Below are 23851 nucleotides of genomic sequence, written 5' to 3'. Positions count from 1 at the left end.
TAGAGAGGTTTTTATTGCAATTAACACCTATTTTAGCCTTATATTCCAGTTTATACATTTTTACAGATTGCAATGATTTTCTTACAGTACAGTGACCCATAAATACATTGTTCACTCAGCCTAATTAATATGCTGTGCTTTTATGTTGGTGCTGCACAAACCTAGAAGAAAACACATCTGAAGAGCATGGGTCACACTCACTTTGTCTTTAAATTTCTGACACCCTTGTAAAAAAAAGAAAAATGGCGCTGCACCAACTGCCAATTGTTTAATGTTAATGCCATTTGTATAAAGAATGTCAAAGGTACAAAAATAGCACTTTTTAAAAATTTTCTACAATATATACATAATATCTGCACTGTTAAATAAACACAGTTTAGATTATATTTTATAAATATGCATTATACTTTACCGGCAGTTTGTAATGCTATACAAGCGTACACACCTATGAAAAATCCAAATATGGACTTGTGTCTTACACAACCACCTTGGTAAATTGAGTGCTGTGAAGCAAACTGGTTTTGTATTTTAAACCGTGAACAAAGGGGCTGAGGTGAGTGGCGAATCATTACCCAATGCTCGGCCGAGTAAAGCCTATGAAATTATACAGTTTTTCCCTTTGTGGCCTTTCTTCTTTTTGGACTTTGTCCATTGGCCATAAGGAGGAGCGGACATGCCTGCTACAGGGCTTGGCAAGTCATCAGTGTAATAGTGTCTGTGCGGCCTGGGCTGAGGAATGGGTTGACCCAGGAAAAACCCTTCCTCCTCAGAATCAGAGGAGGAAGAGGAGCATGTGGAACACCAGTCGTCATCATCTTCATACAACCCCAAGAACCTTCCCATTGCCTGACCCTGTAGCCTGTAGTCTGCCATGGCAGCAGAATGGGGGTGACCGTGGAAGGCGTGGTGCCCCTTGGAACCAAAGGCATTCCCTCTGCGGTCCACTTTGTTGCACATTTGAGCCCTCTCCTTAGGTAGAAGGTTTAAAGCATTGTCAGACCGAGATTTACGACTGCGACGCCTCCTGTGGTGGTGCTGTTGATGACCAGAATGAAGTTCCTGGCCTTGCTCTTCAAAGTGGTACACTCTCCTCCGAGTCCGTTCACTCATAGGTGGCTGCCGCACTTGAATATCACCATAATGGCCATTGTCCACAACATCATCAGAGAATTTGACCTGTTGCGGCCTAGACTGTGAACGTGTCCTCCTGAGGGCAGGGACTTGAGGTTTGGGCCGTTCCTCCAGGGGTGCTTCTTCTAGAACATTCTCCACCTCCTGCTCAGATGCAAGACTTTTTAACGAATTTGCACTTCTGTGTAACATAGAGGAGTTGAGGGTTCCCATATTACTGCTTTTCTCACAGTCTTCTGTCTCCAGTTCATGGAAACCTTGCAGGGAATATACCATAGATCTTTCTTTATTATCACCATCTACTGAGGCTCCTAGAAATGAGAGAGAGAATTTATTAAATCTGCACTAAAATCCATCCATTGTCATAGCTTAAAATTCTGTTATTTTTTTTTATATCTGTTCTGTCTACTCACCAGTAATATTAGAAAGAGCAAGTGAGTCCATAGAGTCTCGGACACTCTGATCTGTCTTCTTAAATTCATCTGTGATACACTCCAAAGAGTCAGTGTACCATTGTGGCTCCTCTCCCTGAAAACCTCCTCCAGCCCCATGATCCAGCTCCAGCTCCTGGATTTTTCTACTGCTTGCTGGACCTGGATGACTACCATAGGCAGAATCCCCCAGGCCATCCTGTGATTGCGCCCAGTACATGTCAGCCTGGTACTTCTTACAGGCAAGGCTTCCCCTTCCTCCCCCACCACTACTGCCAGTTTTTGAGGACTCCTGCTTTGACTTGGTGTCCTTTTCAGCAATCCAGAAATCTGTAGGTCTAAAGTCACTGGCTTGCTGGAAAACCCCTTGTTCCCCGAACTTTAACAGCAGCTGAGTCATGTAGTCTTCATGCTCAGCCCACTCTTCCTCCTGGTCCTCAGGTGCCTCTGTCTCTTCACCACGGCCTCTCCAGAAATGTTCATCAGATAAGTTCACATGGGCAAGCTTGTTGGTCAAGGTGTCGTCAGCATTTCCACTGAAGCCAGGGAACTTGACAGAGGGTGAGAACAGGAGTGACTGCCGGCACTGGTCAGCCGAGCGGCTGCTTTTGCCAATGCGTACACTGCGGCGGGATTCACGTGAGCGTGCTGACTGGAAGGCAGAGTCAGAGGAGTCAGAGGCATGCACATCTTCCCCAAGACTGCAGGCTTTGGAGCAGTAAATACGACCCTGGTATGGCAGAAAGGGGCTACCCAATAACGAGCTCTTACAGTGGGCACAGCTGAAGCAGCTCTCAGTGGCGTGCCAGTGGAGCCCATCATAGGTCATCTGAGCATGATCAACACCTGTTAAAGGGGAAATATTGACATCAAATGGATAATATTTCTCTGCTGTTTCAAATAATGTTTGAACTCCAGAAAATCCTCATCTTACCAATGTGTTCTCCACAGGCCTCGCAATACTCTGCATAGAGAGACTCAAAGCAGCCACAACAGTATGGTCTCCCGTCCTTCATGATATAACGCTGACCTCCGAGAATGGTCTCACATTCAAAACAGGAGAAGTGCTTCATGTGCCAATGGCGCCCCTCTGCCTCTGTGCACTCATCAGCAAAGATGATCTGTGGACAAAGATGTGCACTGGGTGAGAAAAAAATGCTCATCCACCTTTATTTCAGATGTATTTGAGGCAGTGGAGATAAATGTTCTAGCTATTCCAGAGGAATTTTGAAAGGCCATAAACTTCAGATGTGTTTTCTTTGCAACACTTTTTTTTTTCTTAGTACTACCTCATCACAGGCTGAGCAGCGTGGTTTCAGTAGCTCAGCGTGGTGCCTTCCACAGTGGATCTTTCCATCGTGGTAGAAGTAGATCAAATCCACAAGGAGTTCGCTACATGTGGAGCAGACAAAGCATGACGGGTGCCAGCACAGCCCAGTGCTCGCCCTTGAGGCAAACACCGTCATTTCTCCACCGTTGATGTTTTCGCCACACTGTAATTGAAAGAGCTCATTATCAATTATAAAAAAAACAACACACGTCATTATAAATGTATTAGTTGTACTTTTTGTCAGAATTTTTGAGTCCCACGTGGATATGGATTTAGCTTCACACAAAGCCTGAGTGTGACTGCAACATCATATGCCTTCTAGCTACAATTCTTTTGTTGATGTAGGGGTAAATAGTGTCTCATCAGGATGTGGAATCCCATCTGGTTGTCCTAACTGCAGTTCCAGATTAGTAGAATATCTTTCCTGTCTGTCCTCCTAACTGACAAGAACAGGACTGGATAGGAGAGGCCATTTGAAAGCATGTGATAGCATTTCTCTCTTTTTTTCCAGTTTTCCTTCAGATCTAGATTAGCTAAATGGCCATGATGAGATGCAGAAAGGAAAGGAAGCAAACCTTTGTTTAATATCATAGTTGAAAATCATTTTATATAAGAATACTGACTATATCCTTGGTTCCATAAAACTTTCTACCAGAGTTTATTTCTCAGTCATCGCCATCTTATAAAAAATGCACGGGATACACGTACATGCTCACAAATGCTGTTCAGAAAATTGCGAGGCAGCAGTTTCACTGTGCCCCTCCCCAATGCTTCCTTCTTCCTCTGGACACTGAACATGTGCAGCTCCTTCTTCTCCTCCTCGCTGAGGGACTGGCAATAACGAACCTGGGAAAGAAGGTGATCAGTTAGGAAATTGACGGCTAGTTTCACAACCACAGACTTTTATTTCAAGAAATGGGACGATTAATGCCTCCCTATGGTCCACTACTGAAAAATATATAGTTGTTGGGAAGGGTGTGAATTTTGCTCAGTGGTTCAAGTGACCTTTTTTGGACAGAGGGCGGAGTGCTTATCAGAGCAGTCTGAACAAAAGGTACTCTTGACCCCAACTTTCCCTTCCTGCACCACCCAACATATCTCCACCCACAGTCTCTGATTGAAAATCTTTTTTTTTTTTTTTTTAACAACAGGCCTTAACAAGGGGAGAGCAGACGTTTACACAAACAAGGCCTGTGTTTAGAGTGTAATCAAGATGATGGGCAACAAAGGAAGACAGACAGCCAAGGCGGACTGTGGTGCCACTGCAGTGGTGGCATCACATAAAGCCTCTTTTAACCAGCATCCCTCTCTCTCGCTGAGCAGTCCTCATAAAAACCACTGCTATGACAGGAATCCGACTGGTGGGGGCTCACGGCAAACATCATAAAATTATCAAGTCAAAAGTCACATTGTACCCACGCTACATGTCCGCAAGATTGTGGAACAAAAATCCCCCAGTGTGATGTCAATGGAAATGCTACTTTAGTGGGATGGCACGGAGGCTTTAACACTGTGGGATAAGTGGGCAACAGCAGCTACTCAAACAAAATGGAGAGGGGATTTTTACTGCAACTTTGGTGCAAATGAGAGGAGGGATGAATTTTCACGAGATACGCATTTACACACGTGTGCGCAAAATATTCTCACCTCATTATCATGTGGTGGCAGTTGGTAGAGAAGCTGCTTGATTCTGAACTTCTCTCCTGGACTGTTGACATAGGGGACCTTGTCCTCAGGCAGACATGAAAAATATAACTGGACCTGTGGAAATCGTAGCATGGGGATATTAAAATAAAAAAAATAATCTAAATATATTACACACATAATATGTTTGGTTGAACTGAAAGGGGTTAGGGTTAGACAACTACATGCATTCCAACTAATACATTTGCAATAACTGAGCAATAGCTCAGAATTATTATTTGCAGTAGCATATAGTTGTTTTTGGTCCCCCCAAAAGTAATTTTAAACCCAAATTTTCATCCATCTTATTGCAGCCATATATTATCATTATTGCCTCAGACCCAATATGCCAATATTAACACAAATTATTTTCCAAGAAACTGGAGAACGAACACATTAATTTGCGATGAGACACATTCTGGGACAGCTCTATGTAAAATGTATGGAAGAATGACTTTGTGGAATCAAGGAGTTTTCCCTAATCCCCAAATCAGCTTTAATTCAAATGTACAACACACAACAGTGATGGTCTTTGATGATGGCAATGCGAGAATCATCATCTTCATAAATCTGTGCTAAACAAGCCAAGACAGGTCAACAGGTCAAATGAGTTTAAGGGTTATATTTTCCAGTCATATGTTTTTCTCTATAGGGACAAGACAAAGCAGGCCATAATGGTAGCACCCTGACCCTTGGGGCTGACCACGGAAGACTAAACTTTATGAGGGAGGGCCCATTACAGTCAGCTAGATAAAGAGGTGGGATGCTGTAGTCTTGTGTGTCAGAAGACTTCCAGCAGATTTGGCTGTCTAGAGGAGGGGTAACAGCACAGCAATTTACCCTGACAATCACCCTCAGACCTCCACCACCACCACTACCACCATAAATTATGCACATCTTCATGCTGCTATTACCCCTTGTCCAGCTCCCTAGTGCTGAGGAACAGACAACAAGCACTGAAGCCCTAGGTGTTTTGACACTGCAACGATGAGCCATAATACACAGCCCATTTAGGGAATTGGCTGCAGTAAAGGCATTACAGTTGACCTATGCATTTCCTAAAACAAAGGAGCCTGCGTGTTTAGGCTTTGGGTCTCTCTGTTGCTGCATTCCCATTTATTCTTGCCCATCACCCACTCATTGCTTCCATGTGTGTTGTTTAACACGGGGCAAAGGCCTGGATAGAGACTGGGAGAGGGAGAGAGGCAAGAAAACCAAGCAGTGGTGAGAGTGGAGAAAAATTCAGAGGATCTGGGAAAGCGCCACATCACACCGGCTGCTCTGCGGACACAGCTAACATCTCTGCCTGTGGTTGTGGAGGAGAAGACTCTTTAAATGACGCCCCCCTGATTCCTAATCCTGCCAGCAGAAATAAGCTCGCCACACTACGTCCTGCTTCTAACTTCGCCATACCACGGTTTGCAAATAAAGGTATACTCATGCTGCCCATCAGTGGCAGCCTCATAGAGTCTGAAAAGTCTGCCTCAAGCAAAGAGTACACGGAGGTTTAATGAAATATGTTGTCTCTCCCATAGGTGCCATTTTCCAGAGACTTGGTGTGTTATTCAGTAATGCGCTGAATAGCATTTATCTGGGCCAGGCAAATGGGCTATAAGGGAGTTAGAATCAGGTCAGGTCTGTTTTTACTCACTGTCAGGAGGATACACCATTATTCGTGGTGTTGATTTAGGGAAGAAATGATTTGTGGACCAACGAAATAGATACCACAGTTAAAAAGAACGGTGTCCTGTAGTTTCGTTGTACAAGAGGGTAATATCTGAACTGAGCAGGCTTGATTAAGCGCCGGTCAGAACAGCATCTTGAATCACTGCAAAGAATAGTCATTTGCAAACCATATTGTGGTTACCTGTTCAGGTCTCAGGCCAGGTGGTACCCATGCGTACTCCTCCAGTGCACAGCCTGAGTCATCATCAGAGGTTGAGCTCCGCTGGAAGCCAGATGTTAGTTTACTGATTTTCTGCTCCATCATGAAGTCTCGCTTGCGTGCCCCACCCTGGGAGCCAGCCACTGGCCCCGCTGCACTCACCAGGCTCATCGGATTCTCTTTTCACTAGACAGACAAGATGAAAGGATAGGAAGAAGAGGAAGTACCAGGAATTTGGAGAGGACAGGAAAAGGATTGAAATATAAAGGAAAACAAAACAAAATGTTTGTTATCAAGCCATTACATCAGTCCCTACGCAGTGCTATCCTCACATCTTATCCGGTTCTCTCATGTCAGTGCCATTCCACTGATTGTTAACCACCAGCTGAATCACACCATCGCCGCCTCTTTCATGAGGCTCACAGCCCCCCTCAAAAACCCATTATGGTATTTGAGCAAGCTTTTTTTGGTTTACTTCGGGTGATGAGTCTACTACATAAAGACACTCATAAAGACAACTCCATCCTTTCACCGCTATTATGGTAGCAGTTAAACATGTGCCCTACTCATGTGGTTTTTGTGGACGAAGAGATCGTTAGGAAATTCCCAAAGCTTCATGAGGTGATGTCCTATTCCATTATAGTGACAATAACAAGCTATTCAGAAATGCACTTTTTAAAGTTGCTTATAACAGTTACAGCAGGTATTCAGTTTGTTGTCAACTTAAAAGGAAGATCAGCATGTTAAATCTTTGCATTTCACAGTGTTTGTTGGGTTTATGTCTGTATGAGTCATCATTTAACCCTGCTGAGAGGCTATGTCATGCTATGTACCAAGGGGTGGGGGGTGGTGGGCGGGGGTGGCGTTTGGGGACAACACATGGGATCTGATGCTAGCTTGATCAGTTGAGCCTGAAGTCTGTATAAACACAGGTCTGGTTTTAAGACAGGGCCACCATATGGGAACTGTCCACAAGCCCGCTCTCTGCCTTCATCTCCTCTTTTTCTTTGGATTGTTTGTTTTCCAACCTGCTGCAGTGAATGTCTGATCATTCTTTTATCTTTTAGATGGACAGGGAGGGAAATGCCAGGCAGGTGAAGCAGTTGGATGAATAGAGATGATAGAGGCTGACATGGATGGGTACAATTGACTGATACTGACACCGTAACCTGAAGCAAAAAACGGAGAAGGGAAATCAAAGACTCGAACTGTGTTGACTTGTACATATGGTGTCTGTAGTCACTAATGTCTCACCACAAATCCACGCTTTTGCAGACATGACTATAGTCATGATGATGAGATAAACTACATATGATAGAAACAAAATAAATCTGTGCATAGCAGGATAAAATATACAATTACTTATTGATTTATATTATTTGTCTTTAATGTGCAGAATAAAACCTGAATTGAATAAGTGTTTAAGAAGGTGGATGGATGGATGCCCAGAGTAACATGCAAATTTTCAATCACAGTGACGCTGTTTTATTTAAATCCCACCTTTGTGGTGTACAGAGTTAAAATGACAAGGAATGTGCCACTATCCAAAAACTATGGAGCCAATTGTATAAATAATCATTAGGCAACCCCACCTGGCTGATCTCTATCCATCCCTATCCAATCATCCCTTAACTTTATTTCCTGAACTGCTGCAAACATTTAGGACCAAGTAAACATAGCGATGATGAATGTGTGCGCAGTTGTGGTAATTTCTCACTGGCCAAGAGCTCTAGCTGAGATCAAATGGAAGCCCAGCCAGCATCCAGCAGCCTGGCCCTTACACCCCCCCCCCCCCCCCCCCCCCCCCCCCCCCCAAGCCTTGAACCCCTATGGACAGCAAAGGCACAGAGAGACAGCTGAGAAAACCAAACACACTTGAGGGCAGCTTTTGAACACAGAGATGACAGAGCCTTAAAATCGGCTTTCTGCTCAAATGATATACAGATGACCACCAGTGCCACTAGAACCGGTTCAGTGTGCTTCGGGACTAATTTCTTGAAGTCTCTTGAACTCTAAAGGAGGAATGGAAAAGCATTATTTTGTCATTTTGAGTTTTGATGATGGTGTTGAATAGCACTGTCTAATATCAGTCCAAATTTCCCATAGGTATTTACTGACTGCAAAAGCCACAGTGTGTGATTTTTATAGTCATCAAACCAAATTCAATGATCCGTCTTGCCCCAAGGGTGGAGGCACTGCGACTGTGGAAGAGACCACTCCCATCATGATAGAAATATTTCTTCATAAAACAAAGGTGATCAGAACCTCTTTGAACAACTCTGCTGTGACCCTTAACTTCCCTTGTGAAAAGTAGACCCAGGTCATTCCAGCAAACTGCTACCAATAGCACAACAGAGCCATCCCTATAGAGGGCAGGGGTTCAAGCTTTTCATATAATTTATCATGCTTTGGTAAATCCCTAGCTGCTTTGGGGAATATGCACTTACAGGCTACTGTAACCTAATGTGCTTCACATAGACCCAGAAATAATTATCAATAACTGGTCAGAATTATGTAAATTCATTCTTTTAAGTGAAGACTCTGGCATATTAGCTATTCTTGGACAATTAACTGATCCACGTGCAGGTCCAGGCAGCTACTGGCTATTCGCAATCAGCTCATCTTTCTCAAGGACAAGTGAGCCACTGTGGCATTGCCTCTGCTAATGACTGACAAGCCCCTGTGAAGCTTGTCCAGTCATAGACTGTCAGTGTTAAGTGTGATGATAGGGGTGGTAAAGGATTCAAGGGCTTTTAGGAGGGCAAATTTGCGACTGCCTTGTACCATAAAGTGTCAGGTCAGGCGGACCGGCTTATAACATATCCCATTAAAATGCCTCCGATGTCCTAAACAATGGCGCCTTTGTGAATGAACTCAGTGAAGGCTTGATCCATCAAGAGTCTGTTTATCTCTATTTAAGCACCCCCCCCCCCACCCCCCCAAAAAAAGATGTCACGTTTTATCTCATCATACATGACAGCTGAAGCCCTCGAACTCAGATAACCTGTCTTCAGATGAGAGAGCTATGGATAAAATAAGGCACTCTGTTGTTCTATTCACATCTATTGACTTGCAAATGAGACCAAAATAACCTACAAAAATGTGGCCTTGTTTGAGAACAGCTTGGGTTTCACGTGGGAGATAGCTAACTATAGGCAGGTTCAGTCAAGAGCCGAGAGGCTCACTTCAGAGCCACACATTTTATCAGGCACAGAATCACTCATGTGCTGCATTTGTTGGAAAGCTGTTTGCTTTCGCATGTTGGCCGAGCATCTGCAAGGATGTCTCTCACACAGCCAAACCTGACTCACAGGAATGTCAGGCTTGAACTTTAGCCAGGCCATCAAAAGCAATACAGGATGCACGCAGCTCAGTGTTAGGCAAAAGCCCTTTCTCATACAACCACAGCTGGTTGCATGCTAATTTTTCCTTTAGATGTCATGCAGTTCATTTCCTCTGGCTTTACCTGGAACACTTCCTTAACATTTTGAATGACAGAAGCACTGAGCCTGCTAACTTCACCGTGCTCATACTGAATTGCCAACTACTAACTCATCGCTTGTGCTGGGTTTTATAGTTTTTTTCTCTAACAAGGGATCTATGGTTTGTGAGATTAGTTTTAACCCCCGCCCCCCCTTTCACCCCACTCCCCCTGCCCTGTCCTCCTCCCACACTAGCCAGACCCCTGCAGTCCTGAATGTTTAACAGCCCCTCACTCCTTTGTAAAGGTGCTTGTTAACATGGCTTTGGGGAGCTGCAGGCCTGCATATCTGACTGATCTACCCACAGAGGGTAGTGGGGGTGCTGTAAGACTGGGGTGACTGACATGTATGAAAATGTTAATGTTCTGTTCCACAAAGGAGAGAAAAGTTAAGTCATGCCAGGTGAAAGAGGCAAGCTTTAACAGGCATGCTTGCTTTGAAAGGTTTTCAGAGATTGCTGATTTTAAAGCATCTCATAAGTTATGAAGGCTGAAGAGCCTTGTGTTCTGTGAAAAGTAGACACTGAAGCTTACATTCCCACAAACACTACATAACAAGAGCTCAGCGAATGAGTGGGTTCAAACGTGTTTCATTAAAGAACAAAACAACCGCCTATTTGTATTCACCCTGAAGAAAGTCCTGTTTGACTGTACTGTCTGACACGGTGGCATGTGTAACTACAGTGCAATGTGTTATTTATCTCACAGGACCTCATACTGCGACTGACCAATAAATACAACCAACAGTGACATTTTTAAATAGTGGTCAACAACACTTAAACCATAGTCCCCCAAAATCCAGACACTGGAGCCTTGGATTAACAGCCCTTGAGAGAGTGCACAGGAAAAATAAGCAGCTTCTGGTCTGAATTACTGTCTATTTCTTTAGGAAGTGGATGATGGACATGCACACAACCCAACACAGTGTTCTCTGTCAGTTTAGGCAGGCCTGACTTGTTTAACTTGGCTTCTGCTAGCTCAGTAATGCAGGATAGGTCGTAGTTGGAGAGAAAAACAAGAATTTCTGTTCAGTGTCCCTGCTTACTTGAACTCAGACAAAGTCAGTTTATTTTTTTATGTCAGACAAGATAGAAAAATATGCAAAATATTATTTAGCTTTCTGCACGCACAAAACTTAAAAATGACTGCCTGTCAACTTTTTGGCCCTTAATGTAATGTCAAAAATGAACAAACAAACAAAAAAACCTGTGGGGCACATCAGATTTATTAGAAAAATTACATCATTGTGAAAACCAGAAACCTCACGTGCATGCCTAATTAAATCACTTTTTAAAGCGAAACTTATTTATGCAGTGTAGAGCTGCTACAAGGAGTTGGGAGTTTGGTCAGCTTATGGAGGCCTCTTGTGGCCCGGGGAGTGTTTTTTCAAGACCAAATGGATGGGAGTGACATCCCCACAGAGATATACACTACTGTGCTGGCCAGTCTGAACTAAGATTCAACACACAGACTGTTGTCACACAGCAGGCTTCAAATTGCATTTACTGGTACATGAGGCCTCAATTCTGAACACTGATCCTCTATACGTTACCTTATTTGGAAAATAACAGTGTAAAGGGAAACTTAAACAAAGAGCAGAAACTGCCTGTACTTGTGATGTGCTGCATGTTTTACAGGCAAAACATTAAATAGTAACAATCAGTCCATCCTTACATTCATGTTCATGTGGAATTACAGAAAGACATTTAATCAAGGAGTTATGCTGCAACGTTTCCATTTCTTCAATTCCATTTTTTCTCTTTCAGCATCACTACAACCAGAGCAAAGCTCTCAGAGGAACTGGTTTACATCTCAATCATTTTCCTGCTGGTCTTACCTCAGTGTAGGCCGACTCTCCTGAGGTGAACAGAGAAAATGGATCTTATCACCACTATATCCAGTCCTAGATTGTTCTCCAGTTTCTGGGCTCCATATCTATGCAAGCTCCTCTAAGCTCTAAATCCAGGACAGCAGCAGCCAGCCTTCTCCACTGGAGCTGTCAGCATAGTAACAGCCCATATCAGAGCAGAGCGTAAAAAGTCAGAGAGTGAGAGAGGTGTGTGCATGTGCGTGTACACCGAGCAGCCCAACCAGATGGTCATCCCACCCTGGTCTCTATCGAACACTCCTCCTCCTCCTCTTTCTTCCAACCCAGCCCTCTTAACCTCAGCCCGGCCCCTTAAAATCAGAGCAGCGAGTCACGGCAGGCTATGGCAGAGCAAGGCGTCTCTGCTTCAGTGAACCTCCCCTCATACTTCAAACACACCAAAGGAGAACCACTGGTAGATCTCAACTGTTTTCAGCAGGACATCAGTGATGGCACAGTTTGCTTTACCATGCTAACCACCCCATATCCACAACATCTTTCACGTGACATTCTTCTTTCTTCGTCCCTATCAGCGGCTTAAAGATGTGGGCAGTGGTGGACAATGGTGAACGCTAAGAGTCAGGATTTGGTTTGACTTTGTGACATGTGAAGTTATGGAGAGCTGTTTGCTAACAAAAGATTTTGATTACAGGCTCATTGTTAGAGCAAATGAACAAAAATGTTTTTGCTTTTTTTTATCCCACTAGAAAGATTGCTTTGGATCAACTTTTCTCACGACCTCATCATGATGTCAGCATCAGGCTGTGAATCAAACAAGTCCAATTTTCACAATTAATTGATTATTTAATGATTTGAAAGTCTTATAATTAGTTGCCTATAATTAAGCAATTAGCAATATTATATCTATTGTCAATTACATCTTTAACACACAGAATAATCATTACTAATAATGACAATACATCCATATTGGCTAACTATTTGCCTGTTATAAATTAGAAGGAACTAAAATGACAGATATCTCTATGACCCAAATGTACAGATCCACCAACCCAGTGAAACTCCCCAGAGAGGGCACGGTTGACCTCTGCCTCTCCTTCACCTCTGCTGGAATGTCAGAATGTGATCGTCTTCCTGTTACCTCAGAAAATAAAAGTTGCCAGTTCAGGTCAAACCCCGGACAGTTGCACCTTCTGCATCCTTTTGCAGTTGTTTGGTTGCAATGTCAAAGTGTTACTTTCGCCCAAAAGGACATGACTGCAGTGGACATAACTGCCAGAGAACCAGAAGTTCTTCCTCTTCAGTGAGGTTTTGCTTTAGAGTATAAAAACACTTAGATTGTTAAACAAAGCAGTAGGCCATTTTACTAGGAAGTAATGAATCTATTAAACAGCTAGGATGGTTTCTTTATAAACATTTTAGCAGCTGTTTATTTCTGGGGATATGATGTCAGGGCCTAATTCTGTGAACGGTGTTTTGCTTTGAGGATTGATGTAAAACACGTTTTAAGTGATTAGTTGAACTTAATACAGCAGAACATCATTGTCTAAATAGTCAGTCAGTTATCATTTAAAACAAATGATATGAAAAGAAGGTCAAAAACGTATTTCTAGCACCACTGACAGCAACCTTTTCCATCTTCTACACGCCTACATGCCTCACACCATTTTAATATCACTGAGTGGTGAATGGCTGTTATTTAATGAAAGCAAAATGCAGCTTACATCTGTAAATATTCTGTTTAGAAAGTATGGGAACGAACCCCTGGATCTTGCGAGTACTCTTCCACTCGGGTGCATGGACAAAGCCATTGTTGCAGTCAAGGCCAGGGAGGAGAGGCACCCTTTCACAGCAAACTTCAGGCTTTTGTACTGATCCGAAGGACTAAGCACCCTGCTCCATTAGCATGTCTTTTAGGGGAGGAACAACACAATGTATCCTGTCCCCTAAAAGAAAGATTCATGAAATACAAAGCTAAGATGGTCCTCTAATGTCTGCAAAAGTTGCAGAGCAACAGCATCACCATGAGAGCTGAATTGTGTCTTAGTTCCTCAACACTCAGAAATGAATAACCTGCGTGTTTCCTCCAAGAGTTTTTCACATTTGTAGTTGAAGGGGAAAGTCTAGCAACATATTTATAAGACACAACCAGAAACTGAAATATAAATATTTGGAGACATCTTATTAAAGCCATCTACAGATTATCCGCAGTCTCTTACACAGGAACGAGTATAAGAACAGTGACAACCTGAGTATTACTTTATGATCACATCACTCTAAAGTTAAAAGTAGCTAGCTGTTCGCAATTCAAGGTTCGCCTCAGATAGTTGAAAAATATAAAGTTGGACAAGTCGTGGATCCCTGACCCTTGACCTCTGAGAACACCAGATGACCCATAAATCTATGGCCTTAGGGATTTACAGCCCAATTCCTCTGTCATAGCTACAATGACCTGAACAGCATCTCACACCTGGTCTGTATCTTCTCACTGCTGTAAAAGAAGAAGAACAAAAAACACACCCTGTGCTACTGGCAAGGTAGTCCAGAACCAGCATGCCCTGACAATGACAGGACAGGGGTGAGCATCATCAGAACCAACACCCATGCATTCTTCTCTGGTCCAAACATGCCCCTGAAGCCAAAAACAAATAAAACTAAGAATCCAGTCAAATATTAATGTATATCTTCCATTAGTAATTCTTATAGTGGTGCTAGCACAAACAAACATTGATATAATCCACTTGAATTAGTCAAATTTTGGTCTTAAGGCATGTCATAAACTAGAGTACTACCAGAGGAGGCAAATGGAAGGTCAGTCTCTAACTTGCTGTTATTGAGGACCATTGTTGAGAACTGCTCTCACTAGTGTGTGAGCTACCTTATAAAAAGTAGGCATTCAAGGTTTAAATGACTTGCCGAGGGGTATTAGCAGGACACAAGCCCAACAAAAGCTTCTGTTATAAAGACCAATAAAAGCCTATCACCCTACTGTAACAACAATCCTTTTTACGCCTTGAAAGAGGGAGGAAAAGGTCAACTGGTGGAGCAGTCAGCGCATTGATATTGACTTAGCTAGATTGGCGCTGACAAACTCAGGTCAGACTGTGGGCTTGTTAGCCCTATAACCCTCACATAACCCCTTTTTACTGTTTCAGTCTGACACATTGGAGGCAGCTGAGGGCAAAGCTTAGATCTGAGCTTAGTTTCTGACAGGAGACATTTGTAAAAATGAAAGAGAAATATCGACTCACTTGATACCTGACCCCAGAGATCATGTGTTTCTCAAGGGTGCTGAATTGGAAAACATTTATTGGACTAAATGGCTAATGAGATATGATTACATGTGAACATTTCCACTTCAGCTGAAATTCTAATTTTCTAATCTACCAAATAGGAACACAAAAGTTAACGACACTTAAATAATGTCTATAATGAGGCGCCTGGTTTTATTTATTAGATTACTGTAATGCTATTGTCTAAAACCAATAACATAACACTTAATGGATGATATATGAATGGACCTGGTTGTATGGAAACAATCTATGAACATGCTATTTCTCTTCTCATTAATTTCTGCCTTATTTTATTTGCTTTTCTGGTATTGCATCATGCATGATGTAATGCAACATGTTTTCAAGTTGTAATAACCACCACACGGCATGCCACATCAACCTGCTGTTTCTTCACTTTATCATACGTACACTATTGTCAAACACTGCAGACGCGTACGATCGGGACGCCTCATTTTTCACCCTCAATTTGACACCCTCTCACATAGTTGTAAAAGCCGGACCTCATTGGGAACAATGGAAAGTGGAGCGACAGAGCTCCTGGGCCTGTTAAAGAGAGGAAGCCCCTTTATTTGAGGATGCTATAACTCAACAAAAGCCTGCGGCTGTCAACCCACAGAGCAGGCTAAGGATGAATGGGCTGCTCTTAGACTACACACTTGTGCTAACAAAAGCAGTGGATCAGCAAAGGGCAAAGTCAGTCATGTGTGGTCTACATGGACAAACTGTGATGAATATATACATAAAAATCACTAAATAGTCCTATTAACACCTCAAACCAATGTGTTTTAAAAAAAAAAACGGCTTTAGCACCATCTTATTTTTTCAGTTGAGCTTTAATATAATCTCTATGACCTTAAAAGCTGCTAATTTATATGATGTCCATCCATCCATCCATAAACTTAATTTATGACCGCACATTTTCATTGAATCTAAAACACACACACACATATCACAAGCCTCACACTTAAAGGGCTTTTCTCCACTTCAATAGCATATCCTTTATTTGGGAACAGAACTATTTCCTGTGTGTTCCCAACTTCCTCGGGTTCAAACTGTCACCTGAATGAACACAGGCAACACTTAAGCACGAGGGAAACGAGCTCCTTCTTGTAGAAGGAGACGATGCGCCCTAGAAAAGAAGAAGTGCTCGACAACTCCCACACGTGGAAGCATTTTTCCTGAGCCTGGCTTCAAAAGGCAAACCGTGGCATCCAACAATACTCTGAAACAGCTAAGAGCTGCTCAGTCAGGATCCCACTAATGATTAACATTCCTCAAGAAACGCTCTGTTACAGTCTTTTTTAGAGCATTCTAATTAAACACATGCTCCAGTGCCACAGCACAGAGGGAACTTACAACTGCAAGCAGGGATGCTTCTTTCCAACTCCGCTTAATTGGACACAATTTAAGTCATTAAGGTGGTAGTAAAACAGCAGAAACAGCAAAGGAGAGGCCCAATGATCTCCCCTGTAAGGCTCCCCATTGCTCTGCTGTTGTTGACCCTTTCACCTCCTCATGTGACTCACATAAAAAAAGGGGGGAAATGTACAGCTGAAGCTAAATGCAGTCCAGAAAGACCCATGTTGACTTGTTATTTAAATATGTATAATGTAGACCAAGAGGTTATGCACGTTTGGAGGTCTTATATCTTGTGAGGCAAAGTTATATGTGGATGTTTTTGCATGTGCTTGCCACATTGCACTGCTTTTACCTGTATTCCTTGTGTTAATTTGACTTTTGATGTGTTCTCTAAATAAGCTTTCCATCTGATCTTTTTGCTGACATAATGAATACTGTTTGACAAGCTGAATGACAAACTACCGTAAATGGTGATATCTGACATTTGACTTCTTCCTCTGCTTTTTTTTTTTTTTTTTTACTTAAGTCTTTAAAATACTAAAAAGACTCATGATTGAAATATTTGTCTTGTAATTTTTTTTTCTTTTTTAAAATAAAGTTCATCTGCAAGACATTGTAGCGGGACGGGGGTTTAGCTTTCTGTGAGTTAGTGACCTGTCCAGCTTACCAACAGGTAAGTTAAAGCTTGTGAATGTTTCACTGTATACATGCTGAGGTTCAATCTGAAGCCCTCTGGGGACCTCAGTCATCTGTATCAGCTATACAGACCAGACATTAGTGCCTGGGATCAGCCTGTGTGTGTGCGTGTGCATGTATGTGTTGGCACAATGTGTGGAATGGAAAACGGGACACAACTGGCTGCATTATCACCCTCCAAATTACAGATCCCAGTCCTCCAGGGAAGAGCTTATTCTTAGAAACCTTGCATGTAATATGTCTGTTTCTGTCAGCAGCAGTGTGTTATTTTTGGAGCTGCTAATACTGAGGTCACTAATGACACCAAACCATCTTCAGCAATGGATCATGTGACAGAGTTTCACAATATCAGGCTTTTCATTAGAATTTCTTTTCAAGATCTTAAAACATCCAACAAACTCTCTGAAGTGAGTGTATGAACAGGTCACATGCAACGATGCACACATCTGCTGAGCCTCTGCTTTTGTTTTCTTTGGGAACCCAGCCCCTAACAGGAAGACAGTGCGAGCACAGCAAACAAAAACCTGGCTCTTTCAACTGGCCTCTCACTAGGAGCTGCCATCAGGTTGTTGCGGCCAAATGAAATGTTTCTGTGTCAGCTCAGTGAGCCCACTGTGGGCCTCAGGCTGCTGCTCTGCAAGATATGTCCTCAGCTGGCCTTTGCCAATATTAACCCATCTGTATGTTACGCACAATAATTCACCTTTACTGTGATGCATTTTCAGTTAATACATTTGCTCAGTATGAGCAGATTATAGAAGATTATAAAGGTAGCAAATATTAAGCATAAATTGAGATACTGTAAATGTCATGAGAGCGGTTAAACTGAAAGGAGAAGCAAAGAGTGTGGTTGGGGAGGAGGGCGCGTACATTAGGCAGTTCTTATTCTAAACTTCAGTCTGAGTCAAATTTTTCTTGTATCTGTTTTAAATGGATGATAATCTTGAGCAGTGCCGTTGAAGCAGAAACAATGTAATACACCAGATGAAACAGATGTAGAGTGTCATTACAAATGTAAGGCGCACATATTTAGCGTTCAAATACTCGCTGTCCTTGGATGAAACATCCTGTTAAAAAGATAACACTTCTTTAAATCATCCCCTAGGAAAACTTGAATGGGATAATGCATTGATTTATTGCTTTGTGTATATATGATATTTTAAGAAATATTTTTGAATGACTATGATTAAAGTCAAAGTCAGCACTACGCAATTTGGGAATATGCCTCTGTGCATACATTTGTTTTCCAATCTAATTAATGGCGGAGGAAAAAGTGAGGAAACATTTTTATTGATTAAACTTTCTTAAAGGAATATTCTGGGATGCATTCAGCCACTGTCCCTACTGTAACCTTTCTGGGGAAAAAAAATCTCAGGAAATACCTTTGTTGTCAGCTGAAAAATCTCTTGCCCAGCCCTGCAGCGTCCATTTTTAAACCCTGTTGACCTTTTCCATATCATCCACGCTCACTGACTACACCCCTGTGACAATGCCAACAGGAGGAACAAGAGCCACAGGAAGGGGGGAGTTGGGGGTTTGTGTTTTGCATATTTTCGGCCGGGGGTCCGGAAAGCTTTAACTGAATCCCCTGTTGTGTGCTGGGGAAGTGAGCTGGGCTTTTTAATGACAACTCAGGGTAATATGTTTTCTTTTGCTTCTAGTCCTGTGATGCTTTGATTGCTTGGATGGATCCCTATAGAAGTATAGGACAAAGGAAAATCATGCCATCCTGCAGGTATCCTGGTCTGTGTCAGGCTGGCTCAGACGAACTTCCCGAAATCTCCACCACTAAAGTTGCTGACATTTGGTATCTTTACATCTGTTATTCTCCTTCAGGCATGTTGATGATAATCAGCTTCTTAGCAATGCCCCATGATTATCAAGCAGTATACATCCAAAGCTGAGCATCATGCCTATAGATGGTGATGATAATGAAACATGTGTGTGGAGTATGACTTTCATCATCTTGGTGGTCTGATGGTTAGTCGCACAATTTTGCTGTGCGGTTGCAAAAGATCTGCTGGGGCATTAAAGTGTGTGAGCCAAACCCGTTTTCCTCTAACATCATCCTGCAGCTCCTAATAAACAGAGTTGTGCCTGGAAGCGCTAAATCACTAACTACCTCTAATCACTTTAGAATAATGCTTAACATGTGGATCCAATGTTTGCCACTGCTTCAGGCAGATCCCACTCTCATACATGATGCCGTTTGAATGTTACAGAAAGGGAACTTTAATGCGTAGCAAGCACAAAGATATATTCTGTCCTACGGTGAGCAGCATCCACAATAGTTATCCTACACTCTACAACCACACTGTAACAGTGCCCTAAATCTGACCATCTAAGCCACCATCCATTCAGCCAGGCCCAGTGACCACAGTTTCAGGGACCACCAGAGTTTAAACAAGCCGTATTTCTTCCAATCTCCTGCCAACCTACCACAAACAGTTTACAGTCAGTGGACTCTGCTCTCTGGAGTTTGTCTATGGCAACTCAACTCCATGCCACATCTCCCCATCCAGAGCCATGAAAGACTGGCCTCCTCTGACAGATCCTCACAACACACGGCCCTGTCCTGCTCTGCTTTTAGCCCCACTGCGGTGAGCTGGACCACGTCTGGGGATAAAAGGCTGCCAGAGTGTTTGGCTTGCAGGCAATTTACACGGACCCAAAGGTGATTCATTCTAGCTTTGCACAAACAGGCCTCTGTGTAAATTTCACTTGTACTGGGCTTTTAAATCAACAGTGAGAAACATATACACACGGGCACTGGACTTACATTCTGCTCCTTCACACACAGCTGTGCAGACTCTCGCACTCTCCAACACCCACTGACACTCATGCGCACACATAGGTGAGCACTTTGTCTCTATCCATCACAGAGAAAAACACATGCACAGCAAGACATGCGCCACTGTTTATGTCAGAAACTGTTTTCATTTCTGTGATTTGTTTCAATCTCCAGCACTAAGTATGCTGATGTTTTATAGCTCATTCATCGAGTCAAAAGCTGTATTATGAGGGGCTCGTACATAAAACAGACCTATCTGTATCTGCTGCCCAGTCCTACAACCTTCACTTTTTAACAGTACACTGTAGTGCTAAAATAAACCATCAACATAATCCACATTTATTAAGCAAGTGCTCATAAACATGAAGCTTGCTGTGAAGGATCAAATCTGTTTCCACTGCAGAGTCCAAAAAATGATGATAAGGCCAGCTATTTCCCCCCTTATGTTCACACACAATCCTGCACAACAAACTTTAAAAGTCTTCTGATTCTATTAATGGCACCTTTGAAGCACCTCGAGGCTTTGCAAATGAGACGTGAACAAGCGCCGTGTGGCATGTGGAGCTGCTCCAAAAACACCACTTTGTAAATCATTTAGTCTATAAATAACCTAAAATATTCTGAGAGAATTCTCACCTTCAGCAGATCATTGTAAGCATTAAGCTCAGCCCTTCTGCTCGATCATGTAAACATTAATGCCTGCAGCTGTGAAGTAAGTGATTGTAGTGGCTGTGCAGCATTGTCTGACATGTCAAATAGCATTTGCAGAGGAATAAAAGCAAATTCAGAGTTTAAAAGCATGACAATGTGTATCAGATGTTGTGTTGTGGATGTAGAATTACATGCTTTTATTTAACCACTGGCTGTATTGGCAAGGATAGAGCATGGTTTTTACTTTGAGCTGAGTAATAAAGGGCTAATAAGTATTTATTTATTTAAAAATTCAAAAGATTGCCTTATTTGCCTAACTCCTGACTCAAAGGGAGTGAAGCTGTCAACCTGCAATCTGGCCACTAGGTGACACCACCAGCTTGATTCTCTGTGCTGTCTTTTCTATAACTGGTCATTAAACAGTTATATCTCACTCAGACTACTTCTTTGTTTGATGCTTTGCTGGACTGGCAAGCAGGGGTTTGGGGGGGGGGGGGGGCTTTAAAGGGCTGTAATAATAGATGGGTGGGACCTGCCTGAAAATAGCTTCTTGTACAATTATATCAAGTTTTGTACCTAGGGAATCATATTGTGAAGCCATACTGATGACACTGTGCAGAGCCTGCAGTAAACTTACCTACTTTTCAGATGCACTCTTACTTAAATTGCAATGCAACATCTCAAATCAGTCCCACAAACTACCAATTTAGCGTCCAAATAAAGACCATGCCACTCCTTCCACCTAGCTTGACATGCTTAACTGTCCCAGGCTCAGGAGTGCTCTGTTTTCATCAGCTGTGCCCATAGTGACAGATTTCAGGCCAGGTTGATTCTTGCTCTTGCACTGCGCCAAAAGTGGGTCTGTCAGCTCCCCAGAAGGCATGCATAGGGTTTAATGGCTTGCGGCGATATTTACTGTGGTCCATTGAGAATAAATTATTATTTCAGGCAGGCCTGGTTAAATATAAACAATATCTGCTCCCCTGTGTCTCGTAGGTTTAGCTCCTTGTATCACAGCTGAGGATGGAAATATGTGAAACTTGAGGGTGTGTCATTCTTCTCCAAAGGAAACGCTTTATGGCATGTTTTAGCTCAGTGAGAGGTCCTTAAGGAGTGATGAACGTTTCAATGGTTTCCCTCTTTTTAAAAGTTTTTTTTTTTTTTCTATTCATATTTCAGGTTCAGTTTTAATACCAGACAGAGCAAGACAGATCATAACAGGAGATCAACATTAACTATTAAATATTCTCAAAACAAGTCATTAAAAATAGGGTCCCAGATGTATTCATATACAACACTTGAATTTCACTTTTGGCTGACGTCCTCACCTCATACATCATGGTAAAGAAAAAAAAAACTAAACAAAAAGACAACAAAAGGCAAAAGTGGAACTAACTTCTCATACTCTCAGTGGCCGAGATGTGTGACTAAGTTCTGGTTCACTCAACAACATTCTTGACAGCTGTGGAGCCTGTGGTGGCGGACAGGCAGCGGTCACGGTGCGCCGACCAGTTGTCACCGAAGTGACAGGCGACAGCTGAATCTATACATCTGGAGGCCCCAGGGACGCCACGTCCGACGTCTCTGGTCAAGTTTTTTCAGCGTCAGAGAAATTAGGTTACTGTGACTATACGCACAGGGAAAGTGAAACGTGTCTCTTTGGAGATGTTGCTGCGTTAAACCCCCCCCAAAGTAGCGCAGGGAAATTCAAACCAGTTTGCTGACTTTGGGGGCTGACACAAGCAGCATATTCCTCTACGGAGACCGTTTCAAATATTCTTAAATGTGCTGCTTTTTTTTTTTTCTACCTCATTAAAGTAACGCCACTTAAGTAAAACAAAACCAGCTTTTCCCTTGCCACTGCTCCATTTAGAGGAATTAGCGTAAAACTTCAAAAAATAATATGGTCATTAGAAACAACCAGAGTGGGCTGGGTGGAGAGGGGTTTATAGTGCGACTGTTTATAAACTAGGTAGACCTGAGTTAAAAGCTCAAAATGACTTGGACGGCTCACCTCCAAAATTGTTCACTCGCAGTAAACCGAGTATCCAGAACCAATATTTCCGAAGTGAGAAAAGCTGCGTCTCATTGGTATTAGATGCACAGTCCAGAGAGGATACACCGCTGTCCCGCAAAGCTGAACCAAGAGCTGTGCAGGCCGATAAGCTTAAACCCCAGATACTGGATGCATTGGAGAACAGCGCTGAGAGAGCCTGGTCTGACTTCCTCTGTCACCACATCCCAGTCATTTCAGCGGCGCACGGTGCGCTATGGTGCTCCTCTCAGCGGTCACAGTAAAATGACATTAGCGTTGCTTCCTGCTTATTGGCTTAAACAAGCAGCCCCCACCATTCCAGGAGAGACGGGTTCGTCTCTCCAGCATAGTGGACAAATGCTCCTGAGAGTTTAACTCTTACCGCCGCGGTGGTTAGTTTAAGGGGAGCTCTTAATTTAAGTGGCTGAAACTTTTGTCGGCTTTACCCAAAGAACGTCTTTACCTACGCATTTACTTTTGTCTTTGTTTTTACTAATTAAGAAAGCTCACCTTTCAATTTCACTATTTCTGTGCTGCAAAATAATCAGGCATTCCACTGAGTCATCGAAAGTTAAAGGTTTAACCTGGTGCAGATATATGCTCTTTTTTGGAAACCCATTTGTCCCTCTTGCCACCGATGCAAAAAAACAAACAAACAATGTGCTTTATGTTCTCTCACACAGACCGTAACACTACTCCTATTTGCAGTGGGACATAAAAAGTAAGTCTATGTGCATAATACTGAAAAGAAGCTGTTGCCTACCTGTCTATTAAGTCAGACAAAATGTGCAAGAGACGTGAAGAGAGCAGCCACCCATGAAAACAGTCAGTGATTCAGGTTTGTCCTTCTTAAAGTTATTCAAAGAGGTTGATGACTGTATTTAATTCGTGCATTTGTCTGCCTGCTTATTTTGTGGAGTGATCGTAGTTTTATGTAGACCTATTTTGCACACTCATCAGAAGTATAAATGAATGTATGCGTTGACAACATAAATACAACTATGTGTCATACGGGAATATTAAAAACAGAAAACAGAATCTTATGTTTTAGAGAGACTTTGGTGACAACTTGAATCCATTTGATTGCATGGCCTTTCACCTTTATGACTCATGCTCTTACTGAAATAGACACCACATCTTTGGCTGACCTGGGTTACGAGTGACCAGCACGCAGATCTGACTGTCTGAATGCATCTAAAGTAAGAACAGGTTGAGTGAGATCAAAGGGGTCAGCCTTTCTTTTCACAATCTTGGCATTAG

The 23851-nt window shown here is 42.6% G+C and overlaps 1 protein-coding gene across 2 annotated transcripts; it reads right to left on the bottom strand.

The window, feature by feature from the left end:
* Positions 1–3: 3 nt before the first annotated feature.
* Positions 4–22837, bottom strand: prickle1a (prickle homolog 1a). 2 transcript variants are annotated; one of them, XM_030732498.1, is made up of 8 exons: positions 22571–22837; positions 6443–6646; positions 4540–4653; positions 3601–3738; positions 2852–3055; positions 2497–2683; positions 1545–2408; positions 4–1442 (listed from the first exon to the last, which is right to left on the bottom strand). In XM_030732498.1, exons 2-8 carry the CDS (start codon positions 6629–6631, stop codon positions 595–597), a joined length of 2544 nt encoding a protein of 847 aa, XP_030588358.1. In that variant the 5' UTR covers positions 6632–6646; positions 22571–22837; the 3' UTR covers positions 4–594. The 2 variants fall into 2 exon arrangements, with proteins under 2 accessions (XP_030588358.1, XP_030588359.1); XM_030732499.1 differs by lacking the exon at positions 22571–22837 and adding an exon at positions 11779–12019.
* Between the last annotated feature and the right edge of the window lie 1014 nt (positions 22838–23851).

The sequence above is a fragment of the Archocentrus centrarchus genome, chromosome 6 (assembly GCF_007364275.1).
Source record: "Archocentrus centrarchus isolate MPI-CPG fArcCen1 chromosome 6, fArcCen1, whole genome shotgun sequence".
In the NCBI taxonomy this organism is placed as follows: Eukaryota; Metazoa; Chordata; class Actinopteri; order Cichliformes; family Cichlidae; genus Archocentrus; species Archocentrus centrarchus.
Note: the sequence above shows the minus strand (reverse complement) of the source record. Positions and strands in the feature narration are given on the sequence as shown.

What these genes read in the sequence shown, in the direction of transcription:
- prickle1a (XM_030732498.1), bottom strand. Translation starts at nt 6,631, where the DNA reads ATGAGCCTGGTGAGTGCAGCGGGGCCAGTGGCTGGCTCCCAGGGTGGG. An exon ending in TGAACAGCATTTGTGAGCAT is followed by an intron (nt 3,056 to 3,600) that starts GTACGTGTATCC and finishes TTTCAATTACAG; the next exon opens with TGTGGCGAAAACATCAACGG. An exon ending in GGCCTGTGGAGAACACATTG is followed by an intron (nt 2,409 to 2,496) that starts GTAAGATGAGGA and finishes CCCCTTTAACAG; the next exon opens with GTGTTGATCATGCTCAGATG.